We start from the raw sequence: 17719 nt of genomic DNA, 5'->3' as shown, positions 1-17719 counted from the left end.
ACAGGGTTTATCATTAGATCTATAGATATTCTAGACCTGTGAGAGGTTATGGTAACCTCACCTCATCTACGAGCTTCCTTTGAAGGTGGAGCATTTGTTAGTTTCGGTAAATTCCCTCAAACACACTGAGGGGTTGATCACTGAGTCAATAGAGAACAGTATGACATTCAGGATGTAAAGCCAGTAAATCAGTGATTTGTCCGCAGACAGTATTTGAAAAGTTTGAACTTACTCATAACTACCTCTTCAGTTTATTTTCTGTATTTCCCCTGATGAATTTTCCATGTATATTAAGTATAATGTTTCTTTATTTCAAGATTACCTTTACTCCTGAAGACCTTGGTTCATGTTGATAAGATTTCATGAGCTTGTTTGTGGCTGTGTCCTCACAGTGTTAGATAGGCTATACCCCGGTGATGCCAAGCCACATGTTGTTATCAACATGACTCCTACAGCAGCAGAATGTTAATGTTGCTCTGCGTCTGCTGGGTGTGTCAGTAGAAAGATGTTTGAACACATACTCCATATTCAGCTCAATAAGGTTGGTTAATAAGAAACATATCGAGTGTCTCAGGTTTCTTACCAATAATGTGATTATGGTTATGAAGCGTGAAGTAGCTGTCACATTTAATTGAGTAACTTATTTTGAGGAAGCACTCTTATTCATTTTTGATCCACACCTAAAACATAATTAATGACACATAACTGATCCACAACAAGGGGCAGCTCTCATGGGAAAATGCTTAGTGTCAGTTCAGACGTGCAGAGGAATTTCACTTGTCTTGTTAAATAATTAGCCTTGTCCCGCAGCGTGTTTTGCTCTTGTTGTTGAGAGCTGTTTGCAGACAGGGAGGAGGACATGTCTGATCTTTAATAAATAATTACTTTTCCTGTGTCAGACAGTATGAGCACTACGTGATTATCGTGCAGTTCTGTTTTTCTGTACCAGACGCCGTGGGGCCAAATCTGCAGTTAACGATACAAATGACCTTCCAGGGTGTTGTTCCCTAAGACAAATATTTCACCAGTGTTATCAGCTCTCAGTTTGCACAGATTTGTACAGGTCACATGTTGTTCAATATGTACTCAAAAGGAGTTACAGTGGGTTTGATTCTGATTTTATTTCATGCGTGCCTTTTCTTTTTCAAATTTCTCTTTATGCATATGTTGATAGATCTTTAATACATAAGGTAATCACATGTCTCATAGGGATATGATATTTAGAGGAGGTTGAATCAAAGCACTTTACTGTATTGTTGTGTTTTTATTGCTGGGTGGTGACTCGAACATGTAGCACTCGTCTTTGCTGGTTATTGTGGGCAAAGTTCTTGAGACATTAATTCCTCCTATTGTCAACTGCAGAACTTTTACTTATGTTGTTGCAGTGTTGGCCTGTTGACGTCTAGGTGGTGAACCATCCCTGGAAAAGAAGGTTTTATCTCCACATAGACGGTGCTTGTTTCATTTTACTGCAAAGACCGAATGAAAGAAAGAAATGGGATAGCACAAGTGCAAAGTTGCATCCACTCTCTCTTGCGTGCATCATTTCATGTTGAAAGAGTCAGTTTGTATATGAAAAATGGATGAGGAGGTTAATATTTGATTGCAAGAATCTGCTGTGTGGGGTCAGACAGGACGGTGATAAAGGTGGCTGTAAATAACTGTGGGTCATTGCAGCTTAATCACTGGAAGTGATTTGACCTGGATTGAAATGAAAATGAAGCTGTTATAAGATTAAATACAATTTCTGGGGTTTCCACAATGATGTTAGAAAATAAAAAAATCAATAACTATTGGTCCATAGAAAGCAACTGGCTAATCCTAAGAAAGGGATCAGGTAAATTAATTAGATTATTCAAATTACAAACAATGTGCCTTAATAGCAATTTGTTTTATTCATAATGGGCTTAATCTTTACTGAAATTAATCATTAATTTAATATAGAAATGTGTTTGAATAGATTGTCTCAAATGCCTGATGAGACTCTCTCATGGCAAAAAAATAAATGACTATTTTTTCCTCTGGGTTTCTTCACAGTAATCTTAGCCTTCAATCCTATTGATTCTGTTGCCTCCATCAGACCCCTGTGGGGGGGGGAGTGGCTCAGTCTGCAGCAGTATTACGCAGACCCCTCTCTCTGTCTGGTATGACGTATGTATAGAATAAGAGCAGCCATTGGCACAGGCGGAACCTACCATCTCCTTCACTTCAGAGGGGTGGGTGGTGTTTGTCAGCATCCTTTTTTAAATGCATCAGATTTCCCATCCTGAATATTTGTTTTCATTTATAACCATTTTATAATATATTCTTGTGCTTGGACAAAGCCAGTGTGATCAGTAGCAGCTTTGGTCGCTCACAGTTTAGATTTTCTTCCTCCTTCACCCCCCCTCCTCTTCCTCCCCTCTTCTCTTACCCGGTAGTCCAACGTGGCCAGGTGAACGGAGGCAGGCATGACGACAGATGGCTCGTACAGTCTGAGGGATTATTTATTAACACCAAGCAGCTCACATTCTCTTGCACACACAAACACAGGTGTACACACCCACTCACGTAGACCAGCGGACTCTGTTTTCACATATACACCGGCCAGCAGGACGATGGCTGGGACACAGCTGCTGAGACACAGCACAGCCAACACACAGTAGAGTCAGAAGAACAAGGGATTTAACTGATGGACGGAGACACCGAGGGTAGTTTCTCTGCGGTCACAATGGAGGTGTGGAGCTCCTCTGCCTCTGAGGAGGAGGAAGAGGACAAGAGCGCGTCCAGCCTTGTGGATGAAGCAGTGCAGGAGAAGATATGCCTCAACAGCAACAACAATAACAATAATAACAACAACAAAGACGGTCTTTGCAGGGAGGTGACACAAGGTGAGATAAGACAGCGCGTGATGTTCCAGCGGAGCTCAGGTGTTTGTTATCTAAGTGCTTTAATTCTAAACAGTGCTCTGCATGTGGGGCAGGTGCAGTGGTGCTGTTGAGGGTCATCCTGTAAATGAGGAATACCAACAGAATGTCTGAATTTGCAGCTCTTGTCACGAAGATGCTTTAGTTCAACATTTAAGTGTCCAGAGAGGTGTTAAGTTTTGTAAATGGATTGAGCGTGAATGCTTCCTCTTAGTGTGGTGAAGGTCACTGAGCCTGTGTGTGCGTGTGGGACGCAGTCTGCAGCAGCAGAATCTAGCCTGTGTACATAAAAGCATTGTGAATCCTGGTTGTGGCTTGTTCAACTGTGGAGGTCAGACCCATAATTCAGGGAACATTATTTTAATGCCACAGTTTCTATTTCAAAACAGTTTTAATTTCTTTGCCACTGACATTATTCTATTAGAGTGCTATTTTGCATAATTTGAGAGGGCACATTGTTTTGAAATCGTAGAAAATGAAAACTTGTCTTTGTGGTCTGTGGTTCAGAAGGTCACAGACTGCAGGTAAATTAACTGTGCTGCTGCCCTACTTCCGATCCTGTCTTCTGAGGGTATCGCATGCGGATGGTGTAGAGCAGTTTGACTTGGCACGCTAAAATCTGTTTATTGATGCATCTGCTTATAAAGAAGAACATGGTTGTATGTCTCAGATTAAAAAGGTTTTTGTCCTGAACAGAGCAGCAGTGTCAGCAGTCACTCTCCTCCATTACTCCTCTGTGCGGGGTGTTCTTTGTCTGAATGGGCATGTGGCTGGTGCCTGCACGAATACTGCGACACGGGCACCCCTCCAGAATGAAATGACGTTCTAAACAACAGTCTCTATGCTTCAGCAGATTGGAGCTTTAACTGTATATTATGTTTATTACGTCTTTATTTATTGTTTATTACATTCAAATCAAGCACGAATCAGTGATGAATCTGGCTCTGAAAAATGTAACCACATCTTTATATATTTCCTTCCACTCTCCACTATTTTACCACTCTAAAAAATGTCTTGACAGATCTACAGTAAGAAGCTCTGCGAGACAAATTTGAGCTCCTGCCAGCTCTGCAGAACTATGGAGATCAATAGAGGATAAATGTGAATCTTATTCTTGGCGCTGATCCATGCCTGTCTGATCCCCACAGCATAACGTCATAAGTAAAGCTAAGTCAGCAGGGTTCATCCAAAGGAACAGTGTTGACCTCTTCTTCCTCTGCGGGTTAGCCGCCTGGATTTAGCTCAGCACCAACTGCAAAAGCTCTCGGTGGCATAATGCATCTCTTTCCTTGATCTGTGCTGCACTGTAGAGTGAGGTCAAGAGGAAATGGATCAGGTAGTTCAGCTGGTGACACAGTTTAGCTCCTTATCATGAAGATGAAATTATACTTCATTGACTAAGAACAAGAACTCCTTGGAAATAGTACACAGCAGAGGTACTTTTGTAGTATAGTCCTGTGGCAGAAGATGGATACACTGTTACAGGACAGTATCTGGAACCTCTCCACTGCCCTGCTGCCAACATTTTTCTTTTAGCACATGTAGCAATCCACTTTAAGGACAATAGGATTTTAGAAAGTTATCTAATTAACCTTTGTTGATTTATATAATGCAGACTAATACCTAATGCAGGTATTTTAAACTAATTAACCATTTAGTGCTCAGGAGGACTTGTATAAACCTTTATAATAATGTGTAATTTAGACTGTGATTTACGATTACTTTGCATGATTGAATGATGTAAATTAGTAAATATATATAGCCAGTCAGCGAGTCTTAATATCAGAAATAGACATGTTGACTCTGATTATTTTGATCAAGGTGGATGATGGGAATAGTTCTATTAAAGCTTTTATGTAGGTTTTTATCAGTGTAATAAACCAAAATAATCGTGTCAAATTTCAGTGTTTATTCTTGACCTTTGAAAGAGACGAATTATTTCAGCTCAGTGTCCATTTAGTAGCTGTTGTGCAGCTTTTGATTATATCACATATACTTTATCAGTGAAATAGGTGTTTAAAATTGTTCATTTTCCTGTGTGACATTTCTTCAGACAGATTCAATTTTATGATTAGACTTGAATTAGCATGACAGTATTCCTGACCTGCATTTTGAAGGCTGAGTCAGCTAGAAATGGGAGATTACTTCTGCGATTGGGCAATAAACGCTCACCTGGATTTTCCCCCGTGCCATGTCTGAGATCCACCAGTGGACCTGTTGCATCGTCACCACTGAGCTCACAAATTGAGGGAAGGGTTTCATGTATCATTTGTCAGTTATGTCACCATTGTGACCCAGATCCACATTTAACAGGAGTGACATTAACATTTCTGTTCACCGCCCTACTGATGTTATGGTTAAAACCTTTGAACTTTGACATGGGTTAAGTTATTTTCACTACCTTTTTTTCTTCTTTTTGAAGCATTTTTGTTTCTACATTTCTCTTTAGTGAGACCATACCACTACCATACTGTAAATCACCTCAGAGAGCTGTAGACCTTATATAATTCATGGGCAGCTATAGTTTACAGTGGAATAGTTCAGCACAAGGTTTCCATTAGGCTGATTAGTCACTGATACAGATATCCAATCACTGTTTCCAGGCCAAATTCAAGTGCATCCATCTAATTACTTTGCAGTATGGCAACTACCAATCTGAGTCCAGCTAAGCTTTCTGCTGAAGTAAGCTTTTTCATTCAGAGTTACACACAAGTCCAGGCAATACTCATCATTAAAAAGAGATGAGTCAGATGTTAAACGACAGTATTCATCTTAAGTCATTAAGTTTTTTTCCCTCAAGCATGTATCTGTTAGTGTAGGCAGCTATTTAATGTGAGTCCTTGGTGTAGTCAAAACAATGTGGGTTATTAACATTTAGAAACTAATAAGGATAATAACTTTTCACCGTTTGGCTCATGTTCAATGCTTTAATGGCTTTAATTAAGAGCCTGTGTACGTCATTACCAGATCTGTCTAAACTGAGTACATAAACAAATGTAAACAAAAGTAGCAAGTCAATAAGCAGTCGTTGTTATCCCCTTCATGCTGTACATGTCCTGCTGGTGTGAACACTCAGTCAGTTTAGAGCTTCCTTCTCGTTGAGCTATATCGGTATTCAGGAGAGAAGGCCTTTATTGGCGTCTTATCTGGGCTAAAAGGGATCAAGCTAAGAGGATCAGTATCTGGCTGACAACAGGGAGATGTTGTGGTCTGAAACTCAGAGCAGGAGTGTGCTCTGTATACTCCACACTCTCATTCATTAAAAACAATACTTTCAGAGTTTTCACCCCGGCTGTTGTTACAGGTTAATATTTCCTAATTATTTTGTGCATGTTAAAGAGCGTAGTCTCTCTTTCTTTCACTTTGTTTACATGACCAGGTAATCTATGAAGAATAATCCAGTTTTAAATGTTTATAATCCATAATCTATGTTCATCAGAGAAATTCATCCAGAAATTCAACAGAAAACACAAAAGGCTTAATAGGAAAACACAGGACTTTACAGCACTGGATGAGTGAATTGATTGGCAAGTTAACTGATTAATTGAAACTGATCAGAACACTTAACACAATAAAACTATAAGTGGATATAAAACACATAAAACTCTATTCTCTAACTTCTCAAAAAATGAATAATTTATTAAATAATAATTTAATAATACAACGTCAACAAATGGGTTCAGGGCCATAGCATTTTCAATATGGATATTTGATGTGTTATTAATACAGGTAAGTTGCATGTAAAAGGGCTGTTACCTGATTGTGAGAGGTTACAAGGTCTTTTAATGTGACTTATGTACAGTCATTCAATTTTTTCTAATGCTGACTTTTCAGTAGCTAATTTGAAAATAAGAACCGAAGAAGCGACCAGTCAAAGTCAAAAAGCTTCTCCACTGTCTAGTTAGTATCCAACACATCTCTCGTCTCATAGAAACCAGTTTGTGAGGCCGTTGTTGCAGTGTGTCTACTCTGTGCCGTCTCCAGCTCTGTATCTTCCTGCATTCATCAAATCCCTCTCTCCCCCTCCCGCAGTGCTGTGCTCAGACAGAGTGGGCCAGGTCACCAAGACATATCATGACATTAAGGCAGTCACCCACCTGCTGGAGGAGGTAAGAGAGAGACACTCAGCCAATGAAAAGGATTAAAGAGGATTAAACTTAGCTGCCTCTCTGACCCTCACTGTTTTCAACTGTGACTTCCTTCCTTAAACTCTTATTGTGTAAAATAAGTTTTAGAAATATATGCATGTTGTTAATAAATATATGTTAACAAATAAAATAAATGCTGTACTTTGTATCACTTTGCAGAAAGAGCGGGATCTGGAGTTAGCAGCACGTATCGGTCAGTCTCTCCTGAAGCAAAACCAAGAACTAACGACACGCAATGAAATGCTGGATGAACAGCTTGAGACTGCAAAGGAGGAGGTAAAAACCCGCCTCATGACACACACACTTACTGTTGTCAGTTATGTTACAGTCTGCTGAGCTCAAGTGATCATGACTTATTTTCTAGATTGCACAACTTCGACACGAGCTCTCGATGCGAGACGACCTCCTTCAATTCTACGCGAGCACTGAAGAGACTGAGAACGCGGAATCGCTCTCACCGTGAGTGCAGCACGCACGTCCATGTACACTGAGGTTGAGGAATGACTGCCATTAATATTGAGGTCCTTAAAAGTCCAAGTCTATGACTAAGTCTTTGTACTGTACATCCAGTATCCTGCATTTTCTGCAATACATAATACTGAAGACTTTTCATTACACTTATTTTCCTTTCAGAGCAGCCTCCTCCCTTTTAAATACACAGGAATTACCTGTTGATAAGTTGCATAGTTCAACCTTGGTCTTTGACAAACGTTTTGCTTGTAGTTCTGTTCTTTTTTTTAAATTGTATTCTTGTGAAATTGAAAAGAAAAGTACTTTTTACTGCAGTGCAGTGCGAGCATAAAACAGGTGATAGTGAAGACACTTTGACTCTGAAGGGAGCAACGTGTCTTCACTATCACACTGAAATGTTGCTTTAGGGTCCGGTCACACATACAGTATGCAAATGTTTGAGCGGCGAACCTTCGCCTCCCGTTTCAATCAGTGCATCAAGGAGGCAAATAAAACCTGCCTGTCCTGTGGCAAAGCAAATCGCAGGGTGGCTTCACATGGAGTTTAACTGTGGTGAACTTTGACCGATCTTGTATTTATGACTGGGCCCTCACCCTGCTGCTCAGTACACTGAGTCTGTGTGGAAGCAAACACATGTTAGAACATCTCCACTGATCCTCTCAAAGTTTCCTGCTAAGCTCTCTACTAAAGTCCTTCCCATCAGCAGTTAATCATCACCACTATTCACTGTTGTCCCTCTTTTCATTGTATCTGCTCAGTCAAAGCTTTTTGAACCATTAATCACAGATTTTCTGATTTCAGCTCAATCATGTATTGTTTCAGTTTTACAACTACAACATGTTCTTTGTAGACAGCCATTAGACTGTATTTGTAAAACAGTATGAATAACTTGAATATTGGTTGACATAGGAGCTGAGTATTTGTGATTATATACACTCTGATTTAAGGTCATGCGTGTTTCCTATAGATATTTTTGAAAAAGAGTGAAAAGATGGGTTGTTCAATGAAGACATACTTTTTGTTTTGTTGCAGGATTAAAAGGAATGAATCGTGCAGTTCTCTCACCAACTTTGTCCACTACGACTTCCTGCAACAGAAACTGAAAGTTTTAGAAGAGGATAACCGGAAACTAAAATTAGAGGTATTTAACATGACGCAGTTCCCACAAGGGAAATTTTTTTAATTTGTATTTTTTATATTGAAAATGTAACTGATACACAGACCAATCATTCTGTAATATTTAATTATTCTTAAAACTACTTCAATATACCAGAAATGCAGGATGCATTCTTATTTCAAATCTACAAATTAAAATTTAACATATTTCTGAAAATAATATGTCATCAATGTGAGGTTAAAGAGTTGTTAAGTCAATATTTGGGGAAGTAACTGACATAGATGTTTCACTTTGGAATGATTGTATAATACAATACAATTCATACATGCTTAAAAATTTTGCAGGCTCATGAGCTCACTACAGAGACGACCAACTACGAGGAGCAAGAGCAGGAGCTGATGATGGTGTGCGTGGAAGAGCTCTGTAAGTGTTACAGTGGAGATTCAACAGCTGGAAATAATGTAGATGTAACTTAGGTACAGGGGCATTTATCGGACTTGTGTGTTTCAGCATCTGTCAACAAGCAGGTGGTTGACCTCTCAGAGGAGCTGGCACGGAAAGTCGAGGACACTCTCAGACAGCAGGAGGAGATCAGCTCACTGCTCGCTCAGATTGTGGACCTGCAAGCCCGCTGCAAAGGGGTGAGGGACACACACACACACACACACACACACACACACACACACACACACACACACACACACACACACACACACACACACACACACACACACACACACACCTTTTACTGTGTAAAGCACTTTGGTCAACCAAGTTGTTTTAAATGTGCTATATAAATAAAGTTGGCATTGACTGTAATAAGTGTCATTTGTTTCCATGTTCTTTAAACACCAACCAATGAATTCATGTGAAATCACAGTAAAACTCTTTTAACTGTATTCACTCTGTCCTTCCAGCTCACCCATGAGAACGAGGGGCTGAACCAGCAGCTGAGTTCCTCCCGTGAGAGTCAGATGAAACTTAAATCAGAGGCAAGACACTCACTGTTAAATACTTTTGTCTTCCTGTCTGTATGGCTGAATGGTTGTCAAGTCTCTGCATAGTTGTGTATGTTGTGAGTTCTACAATATATAATTGTGTTGTCTCCCCCTGTCTGCAGCTCAAGGACCTGCAGGACAAGTACTCGGAGTGTGGAGACATGCTCCACGAGGCCCGAGAGGACATTAAAAACCTGCGGAACAAGAGCGTGCCCAACAGCACGGTGCAGCGCTACACCGCACTGGCCTCTGTCCTGCCAATGGACTCACTGGCAGCTGAGATAGAGGGCACCTTCCGCAAAGGCCTGGACACCCCGGCTCCGTCAGAATACAAGTGAGTCCGTCAGTTTGTGAGTGTGTTCTCACCTGTTGGAGGCAAATGTGAACAAGCTCAGCACCAGGTTATTTTTCCTATAAGTAAATCATCAAGGGTTATAAAAAAAGTGCCTCTAGTTTTACCCTCTGACCTTTTGGATGACTTAAACAAAAACACAGCCCTTCAGAATTTCATTTATATTTATTAAACAATATTGATCTTATTCATTCTTTTTTTGTTTTTAATCTAGTGAAACCCCACTCAATCTGTTTTAAAGTGTAAAATCCCCTGTATGTTCATTGTTTGACAATGTCTTGCAGGAATATTGAGAAGAAAGCAGTATAGCTTTTCTAATATTTCAGTGAAAATAATTTAGTTTGCAGAGCAGAACTCAAAAACCATTTGGAGTATTTTCATGAAACTTCACACTGATGTTAATCAGGCATTGAATTTGTACCTTTTTGAAAATATGATCATCTTCTGTGTTTTCATGGCAAAAGTTTGACTCAAGTTTGACACATTTTGCCAAACTGAGACGTGGCTCTGTACTAAGTAAGAGAAAGAAACCGTGGCTGTTCTTGTGCGTAGCAGAACTGTCTTTTAATTTTACAGAGCAAAGTGTTTCACTTGAATTGAGTTAATTTAATCCTTAATCCACATCAATTTGCTTTGAGATCATGACAATGTTCCCGGAGTTATATTTATTAGCTGTATATCTGTATAACTGTATCTACAGTAAAATACACTGAGAAAGACTACGTGTAATGGACAGTTAATTAAGTCCATGTACTCAAGTACTATGCATAAGTCCGATTTTGAAGCAGCTGTACTTAACCTGTGTATTCCAATAAAAAGTGCTGGCATGGGTTGAGACTAAACACTTGAAATGATGTTCAGGTTTGGGCAGGGTTGGTTACATTGGCAAGGGCTGAGTTTGGGTTGGGTTTGGACACAAAAAACTGAATGCCATGCTTCGTTCGTTTTTCCTCGGGTGCAGAAAGGTTTTTTTATTGACCTTAAAAATAGATCATAAATCACACCGTTTTCTTCCTGTAGCTTGTGTAAGACAACACTTGCATTAGAGCCGATCTTCTGATATTGTGATGGGGATACTGATGGTCTATGACAGTGATGAATGTTCAAGTGTGATTCAATGACCACTTATACTCTGCTTATCCTGAAAGGAACCACCCGTGGCGTGTGTTTGAAACAGTGAAGGTGGTGAACAAGGTCGGGAAGCTGCGGTCTCTGTGCCAGTCTCCGGCACTCCCAGGCTCCAGCCCGGGGTCGGCTCGCTCCAGTTATACCAGCACCCCCCGAACGAGCTACTATGGCTCTGATAATGCCAGCTTTACCCTGGAGGAGAAGCCCAGCTCCACTCAAGCTCAGAAAGAGGACAACAGGTGTGTGTGTGTGTGTGTGTGTCACTGCACTGTTATATCGAATGGAAAATTCCACATGTCTTTACATGTAGGATATTATCAATAACTTAAAATGACATTCTTTGTGTTTGAATAGGACAGGGTTTGCAAAATGAACTTGATATTGATAATAATAACCACTAAAGGAACATTTTCTATAAGGTTGAAGCAGTTAAACATTGTCATGTGTTCTCCTTGTAGTGTTGTTGGGCCAAAGCGTCTGGGTCAGCCGGGCACCCCAGGGGGCCAGGACCTGGAAGCTGCTTTGCGCAGCCTGTCGGCCCGCCAACAGAGCCACTCCTCCGAGCGGCCTTTCTTTGAAGTGGAGCGTGAGCGTAAACTCCGTGCCTTGGAAGCAAACTGCGAGGACGGCGAGGTCTCCAGTGGCTTTCTGACACCAAACAGCCTGGGGTCCAGCCCGGCAACATCGACAGGCACCAACTACTCCAACGGCAGCTCACGGCACTCCTGTGGCTCCTCGGCAGGATCCAGGTCTTACCTGCCAGACCGCCTGCAGATCGTCAAACCTCTGGAAGGTAAACCATCTATCCATCATCTATGCTGTTACTCTTCCACACATTGAACTGTTGAGGCAGAATATTTCACACACTTCCATCTTGCCTCACTCATCTCTCTCAACTTGTAACAGCAAGATTCACTTTGATTTTACTCATTCGGGAAACAAGTAAACCTTATTTTGATTGTGATGTACCTGCTCTCTTTACAACCGGTGTTCCTTGTGACTCTGTCCGTCAGGCTCTGTGACTCTGCATCAGTGGCAGCAGCTGGCCAAACCAAACCTGGGCGGCATCCTGCATCCACGTCCGGGCGTCCTGACCAAAGACTTCAGGGAGCTCGAGGTGGACATACAGCACGTCTACAGCCTGAATGACCTGGAGGAGGATGAACCCGACCTGTCGCAGCTCTCTGGAGCGCACGCCATGGGTAAGACACTTGCAAACACACTGACTACACACATGCTACATTCAGAGAGTTCCACCACCTCTGTCATGTATATTCAGTTTAGCAAATACCCTTTAGAATGGTTTCTGCTACTGGTTTTTTCAAGCTAGCAGCGTTTGTCTGCCATTCAAGTAGTTTCCTTCCTTATTTATTCTAACCCATATAGTTTCTCATCATAGTCTGCTTTATCTTTCGTGTGGTGTTTAACATGCTTCTCTCCTTCCATGATCGCCCAGCCTCTCCACCTGGTCCCAACCTCCCTCAGACCTCTCCCACACATACCATTACCACCTGCCAAGTCCTCCAACCCTCCCTCCTCATCCCCTCCTTCCCTACTAGGTAAGAGTACACACTGACTTTTTTTGTGTTTTTTTTACCATGTTGTGTTGTCTTTATTTTTCACAGCTCTAACCCGGTGAATTTCCATCTTGGATAGTAAAGCTACTTTGGAGCTTGAATTTGATTTTGTACTGATGTGATGGTCATTAATCCACAACCTTGTTTCGATACAGGTGTTCCAGATTTCATCTTTTCCATCCTGCTGCTTTATTTATCTCTTTGCCGTCTTCTGCTCTTTACCCTCACAGTGGCAGAAAACGTCTGTCGAGGCTCTTTCTCCAGCTCTAGAAAGAGCATTCGGGGAAAAGTAAGAGTTGGGGGCAGATTCACAATGAATGCTCAGTAAATGTCTCGGATATTAACCACGGACGCACCGTACCCTGTTTGTCTGACTAAATAGTGTCTTGGTTCACATTTGAAGAAGGTGTTTGGCCTACATTTTCACTAAGGAAGACTTTGTATAACGTCTGAAATTCCAATGTAAACATTTTCTATGACCTAATAATGACCTAATGTTCCTGGCTATTTCATGAACAACCATGTACAGTGCCTCTGTGAAATATACACCCTTACTACTTACTAACACTTTGTGACGCAGAGTTGTCTAAAGCTGCTTTTCGACATGCACTGAACTCTGGATCATTTCCTTACATCATCCGGACAGGCTGTATGTAAGAACGCAAATGTCTGAGTGAGAGGCTCCAGACATTCTCTGGAGTTTTTACAAGGCTGCTGGCGGAAGAAACTCAGAGAATGTCCAGAGCCTCTCACGTGAGCTCACTCATGTGAGCTCAATGCAGCTGGAGATTCTCTGGAGCATTCACCGCAAATGTGTTTATGATGTTTCTAACAAACGACAAATGCAAAAAGGAAAAAGCAAGAAGAATACAAATATCTCAGGATGAAAAAGCGGTGCCATACACATAGAGGACACAGAGGAGGATGTCAAGAGAGCGTTTGGTGACAGGGGCAGACGCCGGTGTCGATGTGCTGTCAACAAAAAGACATGATATCCACAGATGAATTAATGTTACATCCGGCCTCTGCCTGCTGCACCACCCCTCACTCGAACACTGCTCAGATGTTTGTGTTTTTGTGAACGCAACGGAGCGGAGAATCTCCTGCTGCATTGTTCATATGTGAAAGGGGAACCCGGGAGAAAGTCTGGACCCAATTGTGCAGACATTCTCTGGAGTTCATGTCTGAAAACGGCTGTGCTGTCTCATCTGCTCTTACTTTGTTTCTACTCCGACACATTCTTGCTTTTCCTAGGTTTTTATCCTAGCAACCACACTAACATCATGTTTATTCATTTCACAGCAGTGATGGACACTAACAACAACTGAACTAACTGAAAACATCATTCTGTTTTGTGTTGTGTATGAACTTTCATGTTTGAACAACAACAGACGGCTGGATTTCTAATCTATTGTGTGTTAAGCTTTGTTTGGTTTTTAATTGTTTTATTTCTGTGTGCAGCCTTCACTCTTTCGGCCTGCCACCTTGTCGGAACTCTGAGCACGTGAGCACTTCATCTCCTGCCCACCAGCAGCACTTTGGCCCACGAGGCCGGAGCAGCACCACCACCACCGACACCACTGCAAACATAACCACCTCATCACCGGGACTCGTGCAGCTGCTGCAAGAGCGCGGCATCTCAGCCGCTCCTTATCCCCACCACCTCCTGCACAACAGCTACAATACAAAACCTCCGTTCACAGCAAACGACAAAGGTGGAGGCTTGTCATCGGCCAGGGAAGCAGGAAGGAAATTTTTCAGCTTGAACCTCGTGGGGAAGCTTCATAGCCTCGGGCTGCACAGGGTGGCAGCCTGGGGGATGATGGGCCGCAGTAACAAGGAGAGAGAAGCAGCGAGGCATCCACTGAACGTCTGACCATCCACCACTCACTCCTCTTTCATTCACCGTAGTGGCTTTGAGTGGAGCCATCTGACACTGCTCTGGTGTCTCGAAAACAAGAGATGCAGAATGCGCAGGAGCCATACTTTGAGTTGTCCGTTGTGTATAGCACTGTTCTTTTGTATGACGTTATGTACAGTAGATAAACTTGTATGTGTGTGTGTGTGTGTGTGTGTCTGTGTGTGTGTGTAACATCTTCATCTCAGGACAATCACCTGATCACCTGACCAGTCCGTCTGACTGACACTTTTCTTTTTACACAAAAAAAAAAGGAAACCTCTTTAAAAAACTGCTTTTTATATTGTGTTTTGTGAATGTCATTTTACAGTTTCCTGCCACCGGTTTAAAAAAAACCCTCACCATCTTTTTTTTGTTTGTTTGTTTCTGAAGTGAAAAAAGTCAAGTTGTAAGTATAAATAACAACGAGAGAGTAGATAATTCAATTGCACGTCTTTTTTTTGTTGTAATTAGTTAAAACCACAAATCAAGCCAATTCTGGTCCTGAAGATCTTTCAAATGCACTAAATTACACTTTGGTCTTCCTGTTCAGTAGCTGCTACTCTGAAGAAAGCATGTTGTATATAAGATTGTCAAATGGCATTAAATGGATCCAGAAGCACTGCGATGACTTCTGCTCCACACTGGGGGGGGGCCGGCGGCGATGACGCTGACTGAACTGAATGTCGATCAATGTCGGGTCAACTTCTGCCCCCGCAGTTCGTCGCCTGCTTTCACACAGCACATGTCGTCATGGCTGTGGACGGTGCCGCATCAAAGTCTTGACTCCGGACTTAACGTGTATCTTGATCCAAACCTCAGCAAAAAATAAATGAAAACAAACAAATCAGGTCTGCCAATGCCGCATTGAAAAACAGCCAATGAGAGTTTTAAAAGCAATATGTGTATTGACTGATTGTATTGACTGAAAAATCCTGCTTGTACAAAGCTGCTGTATTTCATGTCATCAGGAACTTTTGAAACTGCTGGGATGTAAATGAAATCAAAAATCCTGCGGGGCGTTCAAAGTGAATTCTCCGTGGTGTTCAGGGAAATATTCTCTAACAGAAATACCAGTAGAATAAAGTTATTAATAATAATGTAAACAGCATGGTTCTTCAATGACCTGCAGGTAAAAGGCATAGGATACTTGTGGATGCAAAAGGGAATGAATCAAACACAGGTTATAATTTGTGTTCATCAACCAAACCACTGTTTCTCTGCTGTATAGTCTCTGTTGTTAGCATCACATGTGTGTGTAAACTGAACCACCTGTGAATAAAACTTTGCATTTTCATCAAGTACAGTTCCACATGTCTCCGTGTTTCCTCTTCAATCAACAGATAAACACTGCAAGAATTCTGCCAAATAGTTTATTTGTAAAGTTGCAGGGACAGTAAAACATTTCCTGTTGAAATCTAAAATGTGAACACAAAGCAGGGGGAGCTCTGAGGTCGTCATCGTGGCGTCTCACTCTGCGTCCCGCCGTCCGAAGTCCACCCAGCCCTGGTAGTCTCGATCCGGCATGCACTCAGAGTTCATCACCTCTGTGAACAAACCAGTCCTACGTGAACCACACACACCGATTCAGTTTACACCTCCTCCATCTCATGTATCTCACTGACAGGAAAACCCCAACCGCACAGAAAATAGCTTTCACACCCCAACAGCCCACAGCATACCTGAAATTGCTTTCATTACTTGTTTGGTCATAATCTCCCGTTCGTCCTCAGATAGGTGTGCCCGTCTCTCCATCCGTGCAGAGCGAGTCTGAGGCGCCGGCTCCCGTCTGTGGGCCGAGTCCCTCGCCCTCTCCCTCTTGGCCAGGAGCTGCTGGAGTGTGCTGGTCGTCTCAGGTGAGGAGGCCGCACCGCACACGAGCAGAGCCACCAGCAGTGCCAACACCAGCATAACTTTCCCTGACATGTCTGTGCATAAAAAAAAAGGCAGACTTTTAGTAGAATTTATCATCTTTTAAACCATTTAGAATGAGAACAGCACTGTACCTGTGGAGATGAGATGAGTATGTTCACAACTACGTCCAAGAGATGTGAAGCTTCTGGTGCAGATCTGGTGATTCTGAGCCGATCTTCACCTTTTATACCGAAACCTTTGAGTATGAGTGATGTGGCCTTAGAATCCCAGAGTGATAACAGTGTTCACTGATTGATTGGGAGACGGATGCACTGGGAGGATGTGCGTAAAGGAAACGACGGACCACTACATCTGTGAACCCATTATTGTTCTTTTCACTCACCTGGAAAGGCCCTTTTTGCTCCGCAATAGCAATTAAACAGCTCAATGTATTTACACTAGAAATCCAATACAACTTTAGAGCCTTTTTCAACCAATACTTAGTATCTGGCGTAACTATGCAGCAGCTGACTTCCTCACTGTGAGTGTGTGTGAGGCGGGAAACTGGCTTTTCTTGTGTCATCAAATGGCTTTTGGTGATTAGATATCGCCATATAATAAGCATCTGTTGTTACTAACAATTCACACATATTGGAACAAGAGTCAATTCATTCTTTCCCATTTCCTTTAGTCACTTCCTTCAGGCTGTAGTTTTTATGCCCCTGCATCGCTGACAGCCAGTGGCCAGAGGTGTTGTCCGCCCCTGCCATTCTTGTGAACACCATATCTCAAGATCACTTTGAGGGAATATCTTCAGATTTGGTTCAAACCTTCAGTTTGATTTAAGGATGACCTGATTACAATTTTGTGGTCAAAGGTCAAGGTCACTGTGATGTATGCACAGTATTTTTTGTTTTGTCGTGCATGTTTGTGTCTCTTCCCAAAGTATTTCCTTTCTCCATTCAGGAAACAGCAGCATAATTTGGATAGAAACAGGTGAAAGGTGACAATGAATGGTGACAGTTATTCGTTTACGTTGCCAAATCAAATCTGAAAGTTCCCCCATACCGTGTGTTTGAGCTTTAAAGGGGACATAGCATGCCCATTTTACCACAAGTTGATATGGTTCCTTGGGGTCTTAATGAAATGTCTGTAACATACTTTGGTCAAAATACCACAAGGATCATATAAAACAGCACCCTTTTTACCCTGTATAAAACAGCCCTCCACAGAGTGACCTGTTTTGAGTGCCTGTTCCTTTAAATGCTAAT

The 17719-nt window shown here is 41.9% G+C and overlaps 2 protein-coding genes across 3 annotated transcripts; one reads left to right on the top strand and one right to left on the bottom strand.

Annotated features, from left to right (window-relative positions):
* Positions 1-2259: 2259 nt before the first annotated feature.
* On the top strand, positions 2260-15895 carry hap1 (huntingtin associated protein 1). Of its 2 annotated transcripts, XM_035146215.2 has the most exons (15): positions 2260-2870; positions 6939-7015; positions 7214-7330; positions 7419-7513; positions 8558-8666; positions 8987-9065; positions 9153-9283; positions 9560-9634; positions 9763-9974; positions 11141-11359; positions 11579-11913; positions 12134-12322; positions 12577-12679; positions 12928-12986; positions 14159-14296. In XM_035146215.2, the coding sequence occupies exons 1-14, from the start codon at positions 2672-2674 to the stop codon at positions 12965-12967; spliced, it is 1980 nt and encodes a 659-aa protein (XP_035002106.1). In that variant the 5' UTR covers positions 2260-2671; the 3' UTR covers positions 12968-12986; positions 14159-14296. The 2 variants fall into 2 exon arrangements, with proteins under 2 accessions (XP_035002106.1, XP_035002099.1); XM_035146208.2 differs by lacking the exon at positions 12928-12986 and having other exon boundaries at positions 2264-2870; positions 14159-15895.
* A 92-nt stretch (positions 15896-15987) lies between these two features.
* On the bottom strand, positions 15988-17165 carry LOC118100822 (gastrin/cholecystokinin-like peptide). The gene is made up of 2 exons (XM_035146253.1): positions 16277-17165; positions 15988-16141 (listed from the first exon to the last, which is right to left on the bottom strand). Exons 1-2 carry the CDS (start codon positions 16563-16565, stop codon positions 16065-16067), a joined length of 366 nt encoding a protein of 121 aa, XP_035002144.1. The 5' UTR covers positions 16566-17165; the 3' UTR covers positions 15988-16064.
* Between the last annotated feature and the right edge of the window lie 554 nt (positions 17166-17719).

This window comes from Hippoglossus stenolepis, chromosome 2 (genome assembly GCF_022539355.2).
Source record: "Hippoglossus stenolepis isolate QCI-W04-F060 chromosome 2, HSTE1.2, whole genome shotgun sequence".
Taxonomy (NCBI): domain Eukaryota; kingdom Metazoa; phylum Chordata; class Actinopteri; order Pleuronectiformes; family Pleuronectidae; genus Hippoglossus; species Hippoglossus stenolepis.
Note: the sequence above shows the minus strand (reverse complement) of the source record. Positions and strands in the feature narration are given on the sequence as shown.

Coding starts and splice junctions, on each gene's coding strand:
- hap1 (XM_035146208.2), top strand. CDS start 2,672: ATGGACGGAGACACCGAGGGTAGTTTCTCTGCGGTCACAATGGAGGTG. Junction 8,667..8,986: donor ACCGGAAACTAAAATTAGAG/GTATTTAACATG, acceptor AAAATTTTGCAG/GCTCATGAGCTCACTACAGA. Junction 9,635..9,762: donor AGATGAAACTTAAATCAGAG/GCAAGACACTCA, acceptor CCCTGTCTGCAG/CTCAAGGACCTGCAGGACAA.
- LOC118100822 (XM_035146253.1), bottom strand. CDS start 16,565: ATGATAAATTCTACTAAAAGTCTGCCTTTTTTTTTATGCACAGACATG. Junction 16,142..16,276: donor AGTAATGAAAGCAATTTCAG/GTATGCTGTGGG, acceptor GTTTGTTCACAG/AGGTGATGAACTCTGAGTGC.